This window comes from Ranitomeya variabilis, chromosome 2, assembly GCF_051348905.1.
Source record: "Ranitomeya variabilis isolate aRanVar5 chromosome 2, aRanVar5.hap1, whole genome shotgun sequence".
Lineage (NCBI taxonomy): Eukaryota > Metazoa > Chordata > Amphibia > Anura > Dendrobatidae > Ranitomeya > Ranitomeya variabilis.
In genome coordinates, this window is record NC_135233.1 from 1,098,499,572 (window position 1) to 1,098,513,294 (window position 13,723).

At 44.3% G+C, this 13,723-nt stretch overlaps 1 protein-coding gene across 1 annotated transcript; it reads left to right on the top strand.

Annotated features, from left to right (window-relative positions):
• The first annotated feature begins 772 nt into the window (after nt 1-772).
• LOC143804076 (olfactory receptor 10R2-like) lies at nt 773-1,681 on the top strand. Its single transcript, XM_077281814.1, has one exon. The coding sequence runs from the start codon at nt 773-775 to the stop codon at nt 1,679-1,681; it is 909 nt and encodes a 302-aa protein (XP_077137929.1).
• Nucleotides 1,682-13,723: the final 12,042 nt, after the last annotated feature.

Genomic DNA, 13,723 nt, shown 5'->3' on the forward strand with positions numbered 1-13,723 from the left:
TCCATCCGATAATGCCATGTGCATCATTCATGATATTAAATTGATAACTCAGTGGTATGGTCTAGATAAGAAGGGTTGGAGAAAGGGAAAGATTGATCTGCACTGCTCTTTATTTTCGATTTTGAATATTACAGCAGAGAGGAACAAATGTAAAAACATTGAGGAAGTAGAAGACGTTCTCCAAAATATAATGAACGGTAACTGGTGATACAATCCTTTACTCGAAATAGGACGTCAAGCTGAAGCAGAAGTGCGACTCTTCATTGTCAATTCCAATTTTAAAAAGTGAAATGTATTTAATTTAAATATGAGGGGTTTTGTTTTATTTTGTGGTCGTGTTTCTTTATTTTTTTTACAGTCAATTTTCCTTTCTTTTATTTATATTATAAAAGAACCTTCATTTAACATGTTTTTTCTTTTAAATGACTTATCTAAGCAAGTAAACTGTGTCTGTGCATTAAACTATGTACAAGCTATGACTGGTATCATACAAGTATTACAGTGCTACTGTGTATAACGACCATATTTCGGCCATGATTGTGCTGCCCACATGCATCGAGAGGTCCTGTCTGATGCAAAAATCCTAAGTCCTTATCGGGTTTATAGATTGGGCAAACCCTAATATTAATTCAAGAATATATTGTATTTTATATGACAATGTTTAACAACTGAATCTAGACACTGAGCTGTCTAGCATGACGCGTTCAGGATCAGTTTGACTGTTCTGTTCCAGCTCTTGTGTTCTTCTTGGGCTTTTTATCTAACGGACATTATGAATCAGACCCTGGCCACTGAATTGTATTTGATGGGCTTTTCTAGCGATATTAAGACAAACTGTTTTCTTTTTCTGCTATTTTTGATAGTGTATTTTATAACCTTTGTCGGTAACAGCGTCATTATATGTGTTGTCTTCTACAGCCCCCCATTACACGTTCCGATGTACTTCTTTCTATGCATTTTATCCTTTTTGGACTTGTCTTATTCTTCAACTGTCTTGCCAAAACTGTTATCAGATCTTCTTTTTACAGATCGGACCATCTCCCTCTTTGCTTGTGCCATACAGCTCGACTTACTACTCTTGCTGGGCGGCACAGAATGTCTTCTACTCGCCCTCATGGCTTACGATCGTTATCTGGCCATCTGTCGTCCACTTCACTACCCGCTTTTGATGAGATGGAGCATTTGTTATTGTTTGACGGCAATTTTGGGGTTCACAGCTTTTATTATGTTTGTTCTTCCATCATTATTGATGCCTTTACCCATTTGTTATCCAAACCAGGTCAATCATTTCATGTGTGAGGTTTTAGCTGTCCTGAAGTTGGCATGTGATAAAATCTATCTTAGTGAACTTGTGATTTTCTCCACCAGCTTCTTATCACTTCTCCTCCCATTCTTATGTATTATTATATCCTATACTTGTATTATAGTCTCTGTACTGAAGATTCGCTCCAAAGGAAGGTCTAAGGCTTTTTCTACCTGCAGCTCCCATGTTTCGGTGGTGATCTTATTCTTTGGGACTGGAATGATTATGTACATTGGACCCTCATCCCTGCACTCATCAAATCGTGAGAAATACATTTCGGTTGTTTATGTGATACTAACACCAATGTTAAATCCTATAATTTACACCTTGAATAACAGAGATGTAAAAACAACTTTTAGAAAAGTATTATCTAAGTGACACCAAAAAGAAATGTATGGAAGATTTCCAATAAAAGATGCTCAGGTAGACCATGTATTCGGAAGTGTGTTCTTCTATAAAATTATTCATATTTAGTTTTTCAGTACTTTTGCCTCTGTATTGCTAAATATCTTTTTTGTTGTCTTGCTCGTTTGGTCCAATAAAGGGATTATGGCCAGTGTCCATTATTTTAATTAAATTGTGTGTTCTGTTACAAAATGACAATATCTAACCAACTAAAATAATTTCAAATAGATTATTGTATGGCTATAAGACCATAGACCCCTGGGGGTATCTGTCTACTGACAGAGTGCTCCATATTTCCATTATCATTATTTAACGGTCTTCAGCTCAATCTCAAGCTATGGCAACTTGATGGATGAACGCTCTGCAGGCAGGTAGAACTTGTGCAAGCCTAGGTAGGTCCACCAGGTTCTTCTCTGCTTGATAGATTCAAGCCATCGCGTTGCTCATTTTCTTTTAAACCTTGTTCCTTCTATTCTTCCAACCATGATGTCCTTCTCCAGTGATTGCTCTCTTCGCATGTCTTGTTTCTTTATCGGGTTTGCTTCCACATGTTATCACATAAAAGACCAAACTATGTACGAGCCGTGCCATCGTCGCAAGTGAAATGTTCCTGAATTTGAACTATCTTATAGCCACCATATGAAGAGACATTATTGCCACATTTTACTAATGTTGGAAGACTCTAGTTAGATGTCTAAGGCTACTTTCACACATCAGGTTTTTCGCCTCATGCCGATTCCGGCGTCGCGCCGCAGCACCGGATCCAGCTTATTTTGTGAAAACAGGATGGGACAGATCTGGTTTTCTGCCAGATTAGATGTCCGGATCCGGCGAAAAACCGGATCCGTTCCATCCGGTTGCCATCCGTTTCGTCCGGTTTTCCATCCGGTTTTCGACGTATCCGGTTTTTAAAAATGCTCCCTGACAGGCTAAAAATGTGATTGCCCCCCTGAAAACTATATGCAGCGCCCCAGAGTCCTGGTCGTTGCAGTACTGTGGCTCCGCCACTATGGGGAGCCATGGTGCGTCCGATGGCACTGAAGGAGTTCATCTGATCAGGTATCACAGACACCAGTACATTTCACAGCCGGGCCTCCGGGGGGAGCTAAGGGTGCTATTCATTAGGCCACTCCCCACCATAGTGGGTAAACTGGGGGTCAGGCAGGAAGTTAGAGGAGAAGGCTGACTGGATTGAACGAAGCAACACCTTGTGGCAGAGGGTGTTGTGGAGGAAGAGACAGTAGGGTCTCTGTCAGGGGTGGGATCCTGACAGAGGCTTGGCATTGGAAAGAACGTAACGGGTCCGCGCCAGCTCCGGGAAGCGGCGGGACCCAAGAAAGGACTAGAAGCGAGATAGATTGTGCTGAGTGAGAAACGAGATCAAGCAATAGGAGAATTCCAGTAGGGATCATGCTGTAAGACCGGAGCAACACCCTGCTGAGGCGCACTACCGGTGGCCGGAACGCCGAGGGAGTATTATAACATTCAGCTTCAAGCAATACTCTAAACAGCGGCAGGACAGTCAGTTTAAGGCGGGCTGTCTAACACATATCACCTATGAAGTCTTGGGAGGCAATTGCGGGAGAGGGGCGTCTCTAGGGTCCCGGAAGAACTCCAGGCCTACCCGACAAACGGGTGCCGTTCTAACTGTAACATCAGGAAGGGACGGAAGATTAGAAGAACATCATTTAATCGAGTTGTGAGGGAACTTAAGAAACAGACACAACAGTTGTGGGGTACTTTCCGTAAGCACAGCAGGGAAGGACTACAACACATAGCGCTAAGAAGGAAGGCACCGATTTCCACCTGTGAAGTGAACTCTGGAGGTGCCATTGGACCGGCCGGATTTGCGCAGCTTGGTGAACCGTATTCTGGACTGAGGACTCAGAGATCTCCAGTAAAGAGGTAAAGAGACTGCAATCTGGTGTCCTCGTTATTTACCGTGACCTGCACCCCACAACTGCACCGTTACAACACGACTTATTGCACCGGACGTCCCCCACTGACAGACAGGGCCACGGACCGGGTCTAGCCACCGTGACAACCCCAGGACTGAGACCCAGAGGCCCGGCTCCGGGTACCCCTAGGCCCTGCGGCGGTGTGGGGGCACTCCATATATATACAGTGTTCCTACAGCCCATCAGTGACAGGTTGGAGAGGAGTACATACAGAGCAAGATGGACGGCATTATTGCGAAGATTCTGCAAAATAACGTTTATTTCATTGTGGAGGCGAATAGATTGAAAGCAATTGTTCTTGAGAAGGAGCGAGAGAGACAGTGCATCATGCATCTGTGGCGCAGGTTTGGCTCCGCTCTCTGGCAGGCTTGGCTCCGCTCTCTGGCAGGTTTGGCTCCGCTCTCTGGCAGGCTTGGCTCCGCTCTCTGGCAGGTTTGGCTCTGCTCTCTGGCAGGTTTGGCTCCGCTCTCTGGCAGGCTTGGCTCCGCTCTCTGGCAGGCTTGGCTCCGCTCTCTAGCAGGTTTGGCTCCGCTCTCTGGCAGGCTTGGCTCCGCTCTCTGGCAGATTTGGCTCCGCTCTCTGGCAGGCTTGGCTTCGCTCTCTGGCAGGCTTGGCTCCGCTCTCTGGCAGGTTTGGCTCCGCTCTCTGGCAGGCTGGGTCTTTTGGCAGGGTCTGGAAGATTCTTGGCAGGGTGTGGGCTCTCTGGCTGGCAGTATGGCTGGAAATGAGTGAGGGCCTCAATGGCATTGTTTTATATATGTGTCCTGGGGGCAGGCCAATAAGTTCTGAGCATGCTCAGTTCAACAAGCCGGATGAGGCCGCCGGATCTGACTTTTTCCGGTTCCGGCGCATTCCGGCGTCCATAGACATGCATTGTAGCGAAAAGCTGGAAAGGCGTAATCCGGCACTTCCGGCTTTTTCGCCGCAGACAAAAAACGTTACAGTAGACGTTTTTTCCAGATGCCGGAATCGAATGTTCAACGGATCCAGAAAAAAAAATGGAAAGAACGCTGGGCCATCCGGTGCAATCCGGCGCTAATGCAAGTAAATGGAGAAAAACCGGTTCCGTGGGGTTTTTTTTACCGGTTCCGGTTTTTCTCTAAAGAGCCGTAAACAGCCGGAATGAAAAAACCTGATGTGTGAAAGTAGCCTAATCCAGACAACACAAATGACTACTTTCTGAACAGCTGATCGAAGAAGCTTCTTCTTCCAATCAGTTATTGATGACCTATCCAAAAAGTAGGCCATCAATATTAAAGTCTCTTACAAACCCTTTTCATCCAAGTATGTTTTTTTATGGTGTAACCTTTTTAACACTTTATACTATTACTATTAGAGATGAGCGAACCTTTTAAGGTTCAGTTCAATTCGCCAAATGTTTAGACATTTGCCGAACAGTTCGACAAACGTACCCGAACCTTATTAAATTTAATGGAAGGCCAAACCAAATGTATACACAATGCCTTAGGGGGTGACAAAAAGCTTCCCAAACAGCTAAAATTGGGGGCTGACACCATGTAAAGTGACATCAATTGACTCACAAGTACAAATTTTGAAATGGCACAGCAGCTGTCAGCAGTGGGCCATGCATGAGGTATCAGGGTCTGGCCCAGAATTTACAGCTTTGAATTGAAGCTTCAATGAGGACCTGGTGGTTAAGGAACCAGTGTAAATCTTCTTAGCTGGGAGTCCTCACACCTCATGCAACACCTCCAATTTTTTATTTTTTTTACAGCCACACTCAGATGGCCCAAACATCAGTTTCATACAGTACTATTGAAAAATAGAAAAATGTAAGGAAAGTAACACAGGTAGTTGAGTGAAAGTTAGTGCAGGCCTGTGTCTGGGAGACCTACTTACAAAGGAAACCCACCAGATGGAGACCCAACTTGCCGTCTCCACATTTCAAAGAATTATTGTCACACAGCACTAAAGTGGTATCTATTTCCACAGAGTAGAAATATTATAATAGGCCTCTGACACACCTTCCACCACAGGCAATCCACCAGATGGAGACCCAACTTTAAGTCTCCACAATTCAAAAAATTGTTTGTAACATCAGCAACAATAGCCACAGCAGGCACAGAAGACACCATAAAGATGGCACAGACTGCAATAACGCAAGAGCAATGTATGATACTAAAAACGACACCATCTCCTACCCTGCCCATTGTGCGACCGGGGTGCAAAAGTCATTGGAGATCCATGACTTGTTCATTTTGATGAAAGTTAGTCAGTCTACATTTTCAGGTGACAAATGGATGTGCTAATCCATCAGGATACTACTAGCAGCACTGAGAGAATGCTGGCTGTCAGGCATGACAAAACCTCTAAGGCGTGACAGCCGAGTTCAGGACACTTTTTTGTTTTTGAAGACCAAACTGCAAAAGGGTCCAAATCCCCCCTGATGGTATTGATATTGAGATCCAGATATTCCTTTACCATCCACTCCAGTGGTTCATAATATGTCAGATTTGTACTCTGTTGTGCACGGGCTGGTCTAAAAAATGTGTGAAACGACTCACAGAAATAGCTTGTGCCACTTACGCTGCTGCTGCTAATGTTTTTGGGATGAAGCCTTGACGCTGCCAGGGTTGGACATCTAGAACTGTGATGCACATTGTGTGCCTCACTGCTGTCTTGGGGAAAACCTCTCTTAAGATTGTCTACAAGCGCATGCGAGCGTACCTTTCCTGGGGAGAGGCATCTGCCCAATTTAACTCATGTACTGAGGATGTAACAGAGTGGCAAACCAGTAGTCAGCACTAATTCTAACCCTAAGAATATGGGCATCATGCTGAAGATAGTGCAGCAAGAAGGCACCCATGTGTCGAGAACTTCCATGAAGTCCAAGTCCATGGTGTGCTGATGATGGGGTAGCACTCAAGGTTGCTTCCTCATCTCCTCTCGTCAATCAGGGACAACAGAGAAGGGATCATTATTGTCTTCATCTCCTGACTGTTGTGGTCCATCACCTCTTCCTTGATCCTAGGCTCCTGAACTTTCACTGACAGTTTGTCTGGTACCATGAGCCCCCCGTGATCGCTGATAGCCACCCTGCTATGGCATCCACCTGTGACAACAGTTCAGAAATTTGAGATGTTATTATCCCTTCTGCATCCTCCCTTGCTTCCACCTCTTCCTCTGGGACTACCACCTCATCACGCAGACTATTCAAAGTCTGCTCCATCATGTAGATGACTGGATTAGAGAAGCTGATGATGGCATCATCAGCGCTAACCATCTTAGTAGCCATTTGAAAACTGTGCAGAAGGGTGCCAAGGTTTTTCATCTGTGCCCACTCTGCAAGCATGATTTGCACCAAGTCCGGACTGCATTGGATTAGGCTGTGCAAAAGGACATACTGCACCAGTGCTCATCGCTTCTGCCACAGTTACTGCAACATTTGCAGAGTTGAATTTCACTGTGTAAAATCAAATGGTTAACTGGTAGACTGAAAGATCTCTGTAGCAATACAAGTTGATGACCTGCAGGGTGAAATTGTCGGAAGTGAGCTTTCAGCAGCAGCATATTCAGGCTGAGATCGTGGTGGAAAAATTGCTGTACCACCACATTGAGGATATGAGCCATGAAAAGCGCATGTATGATGTTGCCCCACAGTAGAGCCGCCACCAGGTTTGCACCTTTATCGCACACGGCCTTTACTGGCTCCAGGTTCACTGGAGACTGCCATTGCTCTAACTTGGTCTGGATAGCTGTCCACAACTCTTGAGCTGTGTGACTGCGATCTCTAAGGCATATTAATTTTAACACTGCCTGATTGCGGTGAGCCCTGGCTGCGCAGTACAGAGGTGAGGAAATTCTATCTGCACTGTTGGAATGCATGTCTGATTAAGGGAGAGATTGAGGGCACAGGTGGTGGCCCTAGAGGAGGAGGAGGAGCCAGAAGCAGTGGAGAAAGTGTTAGATACAGAGGTTTGATCCACATGCCTTGGGAATTCCAAGGCTTGTAGAGCAGCCCCTTGACCACCTGCACCCACAGCCCCTTAGTTAATCAGTGCCCAATCAGCGAGATGTATCACCCCTGCCCATGTATGCTCATCCAGGTGTCTGAGGTGAAGTCCACCCTGGCAGACATAGATTTTTTCAGGGAATGGATTATGTTGTCTGCGACATGCAGGCATAGCTGTTTTAGAGACGTAATGGCGACTGGGCAACTGGTACTTGAGGGACTGTGATGGCCATCAACTCCCAGAAACCATCTGTATCCACCAGGCAGAAAGGCAGCATTTTTGTGGCCAACAGATTGGAAATGGTGGAGTTCAAGCTCTAAACTTTGGCATGTGTAGGAAGAAACTGCCCACAACTGCAGGACCAAGTGGTAGCTGCAGTGCTGAGAGAGGACGGACTATGGAGAACAGGACACACTGATGGACTGTGTGTGTTAGGTGCAGGCGGAGATGTTATGGTGGATTGAGAAAGATGTGTTGTACTAGGTGACACAAAAACAGGACGCATGTCCATTTCCATAACACCTGACGGGCTCTCACTTCCCCCCCCCCCCCCCCCCCCGTAGAAGGTAAACAAGTGGAGTTTCTGTGGTCGGAGAACTGTGTGTGAGAAAACTTAGGACAGGGGCAGAGGAGGAAGAAGCAGCAGATGGGGTTGATGGAATGGACGGTGGTTGGCGAGGGCTGCAAGTCGGCATTTTAGCTCAGTGGGATTCCCACACTAAGGCATTTTGATCGTGCATGTGCCAATTCATGTATGTAGTTGTCAAATTATTGGAATTTTTGCCTTGATTTAGTTTTTTTTTTGCAAATTTGACAGATAAAGTGAGTTGGGTCATCTTTTGCATTCTCAAAAAAGAACCAGGCTAGACAACCCTTGCCACTTCTGCGAACTGCACACTCATGACTCGTGCTGGCCAAAGCCAGAGTTGGAGCTGACCTTATGTCGTGATGTTGTGGATGGTTTCTGCACCCTGACTGGCAGGCGGAATGTACACACATTAAGTTATTAAAAAAAAAGATTAAAAAAAAATTATACTTTATACTCCGAAGCTCCTCTGACCTAGACACACATCCTCCTCACATCAATCACGTTTCTCTGTCTCCCCTGCTCATCATACAGCACCACTTTCCTAGCCATAGTAATACCAAAGTCATTAGTGGAAACGCAATGATATACTGAATTGTGACCGAACATTGCAGATTTGGGGTAAAAATGCTCGTGAAAGCGAAAACGAATCCAAATCTGAGATTGGCGAAAGTTTTCTGAACAAATTCGCTCATCTCTAATTACTATGACATAGGCCTCTTTCAGATGTCAGTAAGTCCGGTACGTGTTGTGACAGTTTTCAAACATACCGGAGACACACATGTAGACACATTCAAGTGAATGGGTCTGTGCACATGTCAGGGTGTTTCCGTGGGCAAAACACGCTTAAGAGCAGCACTGGCTGCAAAACATCCCGCACACGTTCACACTGATGACACACGGATTTCATCCACATTAGTGTGACAAGTACTGGCACCTGGGAAGCAGTGGTACTGTTCACACTGTTCACACCAAATCATAGTTTTTATTGTGCTTCATCACTATATGCCTAGAAAGACTTTATTTAAAAACAAACATTTTTTACATTATGCCTGTGGCCATTCATGCGTGCTCTGAGGGTCTTGGTGGTACGTGCCACATATTGTAGACCACGGGCACAGGTTACCACATAAATCACATGATCGGAATTGCATGTTACATTTTTTGAGATCCTATGCGTTTCTCTCATACTATTAGAATCCATATCTTTAGCTCCATGACTTATAATTCTGCAGCAGCATTTAAAAAAAACCTTTATAGACTCCCCTGTCCTCTTTATAGACCGATGGATCAACACTAGTGTTGAGCATTCTGATACTGCAAATATCGGGTATCGGCCGATATTTGCTGTATCGGAATTCCTATACCGAGTTCCGATATTTTTGTGATATCGGAAATCGGAATCGGAAGTTCCTATAAGTTCCCAGGCGTGTGTGGTGCCTATGGTTCCCAGGGTCTGGAGGAGAGGAGACTCTCCTTCAGGCCCTGGGATCCATATTCATGTAAAAAATAAAGAATAAAAATAAAAAATATGGATATTCTCACCCCTCCGACAGACCCTGGACCTCAGCGGTGCAACCGGCAGCCTCCGTTCCTAACAATGCAGTGAGTGTAGGACCTGTGATGACGTCGCGGCTTGTGATTGGTCGCATGAGCGGTAATTTTTGTAAAATTGTTTTTAATATAGGGTCCTTTCTCAATAAGTACCAATGTTTCTTTACGGTGTCATGGATGTATTGGTTACCCCAGTTGTATGCCATAATAATATTGTGTCCCAAGAGTTTTATCCTCTGTGCTTTCTTCTCCCTTCTTATTTTGTTTATTGAGACAATCCGATTGAATTCAATTAAAAAAAAGTGAAAGTTTGTTTCCCCAATTCCAATGGGATATCTTTTTTCTTTAAACTTTTTTTTCAAGAATTTTTGATTGGTTAATGCAATGAGACATTACAATACTATTTCTATACTATTTCTACTAATTTGTTTAATGCTTATTGGCTGTGTGACAGGTGTCAAAGATGCTGGGCGGGGATTCGAGCACCGGCTAATGTTCGCCGAGCACCCAGATACTCGAGTGAAATCCCAGTATCACGAGCACATTGGGTCATCCCTAGAAATACTGAATATATAGCTGTAATGTGAGGCCAGCGTGCCAGGAACATTCACTGATAACTTTTATGGCTTTAGCTAGGAAAGGCAGCCCTTTGTCTTAAACCATGTGTATCAGATAGTTATTTAAGATGGAATAATTCCACCCCAAGTGGTGACATAGATCTGAAAGTTATATTTTTTGTATAAGCAACAATAGGGCTCTTAACTTGTGGGTTTCGGGAGCCCAGCGAGTAGCAGAAAGTGATAAATGCATTACTACGTAACTGTGTCACCCAGCTACCCCATGTCTATACTTAAACGAATCCCTAGGTCTCGCTGAGCATAACGAACCGGGTGTCGTCTTTCTACGAGGTTCATATGCCGAGATATGCGGGATGATGGTTTTTCATATCTTCAAGAAAGAGGAGTGCATTTCCTAAACCAGCACACTCAGTGATGTCAAGATCAGAGGGCATATCTTAACCCTGCTAAGTTATGAGTGTGTCTTTTGCCGGGAAATTCATCTACGACAGGCTGTGCAATCTGACGTGAAGATAAGTGGAGAAGGTTCCCTCCCCCCAGCCACCACATGGCGTACCATTGAATGATATGAATGAACCATAAGTCGATTCTCTCCTGCTAATCCCTTTTTATTTGTAATTGTACTGCACATACATTACTTGTCTACTTTTATAATATCTATTCATACTTTTGTAAACACTGTCTACCTTTTTGGAGTAAAATATATAAAATTACTTGCTTCGTTTCTCCTTGCTCTATAACATACCGTCACATCCTCTGAAGTGAATTACTACTAATTTGGGTTTACTCCGGCCCCATTATTAACCCCTTAATCCCATATGACGTACTATCCTGTCAAGGTGACCTGGGACTTAATTCCCAGTGATGGGATAGTACGTCATATGACTATCGCAGCTGACATCTGGCACATGGACTGCCCCCGGCACATTAACCCCTGGCACACTGCGATCAAACATGATCGCAGTGTTCCGGCGGTACAGGGAAGCATCGCGCAGGGAGAGGGCTCCCTGCGTGCTTCCCTAAGACGATCGGTACAAGGCCATGTGCTCACCTTGTTCCAAGCGTCTCCTCCATGCAGGCCCCGGATCCAAAATGGCCATGGGGCTAATTCTGGGTCCTGCAGGGAGGTGGCTTACCAAGTGCCTGCTCAGAGCAGGCGCTGGTAAGCCATGAGCAGGGCACGTCAGATCGCTGATCTGACACAGTGCTCTGCAAAGTGTCAGATCAGCGATCTGTCACTATACAGTGATGTCCCCCCTGGGAAAAAGTAAAAAAGTAAAAAAAAATTTTTGAAATGTGTAAAAAAAAAAGTAAAAAAAAATCTTAAATAAAGAAAAAAAATATATATTGTTCCCATAAATACATTTCTTTATCTAAATTAAAAAAAAACAATAAAAGTACACATATTTAGTATCGTCGCGACCGTAACGACCCGACCGATAAAACTGTCCCACTAGTTAACCCATTCAGTGAACACCGTAAAAAAATAAAAAAAAACCCGAGGCAAAAAACAACACTTTATTATCATACCGCCAAACAAAAAGTGGAATAACATGCAATCAGAAAGACAGATATAAATAACCATGGTACCACTGATAATGTCATCTTGTTCCACAAAAAACGAGCCACCATACAGCATCATCAGCAAAAAAATAAAAAAAGTTATAGTCCTCAGAATAAAGCGATGCAAAAATAATTATTTTTTCTATAAAATAGTTTTTATCGTATAAAAGCGCCAAAACATAAAAAAAGATATAAATGAGATATCGCTGTAATCGTACTGACCCGAAGAATAAAACTGCTTCATCCATTTTACCAAACACGGAATGGTATAAACGCCTCCCCCAAAAGAAATTCATGAATAGCTGGTTTTTGGTCATTCTGCCTCACAAAAATAGGAATAAAAAGCAATCAAAAAATGTCACATGCCCAAAAATGGTACCAATAAAAATGTCAACTCGTCCCGCAAAATACAAGACCTCACATAACTCTTTAGACCAAAATATGGAAAAATTATAGGTCTCAAAATGTGGTAACACAAAAAATATTTTTTGCAATAAAAAGCGTCTTTTAGTGTGTGACAGCTGCAAATCATAAAAATTCGCTAAAAAACCCGCTATAAAAAAGTGAATCAAACCCCCCTTCATCACCCCCTTAGTTAGGGAAACATAAAAAAATGAAAAAAAATGTATTTATTTCCATTTTCCCATTAGGGCTAGGGTTAGGGCTAGGGTTAGGGTTAGGGCTAGGGTTAGGGCTAGGGTTAGGGCTAAGGATAGGGTTAGGGGTAGGGTTAGGGTTGGGGTTAGGGCTAGGGTTAGGGCTAAGGTTAGGGCTAGGGTTGGGGCTAGGGTTAGGGCTAGGGTTAGGGCTAGGGTTAGGGTTAGGGCTAGGGTTAGGGCTAGGGTTAAGGCTAGGGTTAGGGTTGGGGTTAGGGCTAGGGTCAGGGCTAAGGTTAGGGCTAGGGTTGGGGCTAGGGTTAGGGCTAGGGTTAGGGCTAGGGTTAGGGCTAGGATTTGGGTTAGGGTTGGGGCTAGGGATGGGGCTAGGGATGGGGCTAGGGTTACAGCTACAGTTAGGGTTGTGGTAAAGTTAGGGTTAGGGCTGGGGCTAAAGTTAGGGTTAGGGCTGGGGCTAAAGTTAAGGTTAGGGCTACAGTTAGGGTTGGGGCTAAAGTTAGGGTTAGGGCTGGGGCTAAAGTTAGGGTTAGGGCTGGGGCTAAAGTTAAGGTTAGGGCTACAGTTAGGGTTGGGGCTAAAGTTGGGGTTGGGGCTAAAGTTAGGGTTAGGGTTTGGATTATATTTATGGTTGGGATTAGGGTTAGGGGTGTGTCAGGGTGAGGGGTGTGGTTAGGGTTATGGTTGGGATTAGGGTTAGGGGTGTGTTTGGGATAGGGTTTCAGTTAGAATTGGGGTTTCCACTGTTTAAGCACATCAGGGCTCTTGAAACGCGGCATGGCGTCCGATCTCAATTCCAGCCAATTCTGCGTTGAAAAAGTAAAACAGTGCTCCTTCCCTTCTGAGCTCTCCCATGTGCCAAAACAGGGGTTTACTCAGGACAAATTGGACAACAAAAATTGGGGTCCAATTTCTCTTGTTACTCTTGGGAAAATAAAAATTGGGGGGCTAAAAAAACATTTTTGTGGGAAAAAATTTTTTTTTTTATTTTCACGGCTCTGCGTTATAAACTGTATTGAAACACTTGGGGGTTCAAAGTCCTCACAACACATCTAGATAAGTAATCTCATGAAAGAGTAAGGAAACACTCACCAGTTTGCTGATTCAAAGTGTTTAATCCATATGCAGATTAATACAGTCTCATGCTGAGAAGTTACAAGGGTGCGGGGAGTGCAGGAGAATGACAGC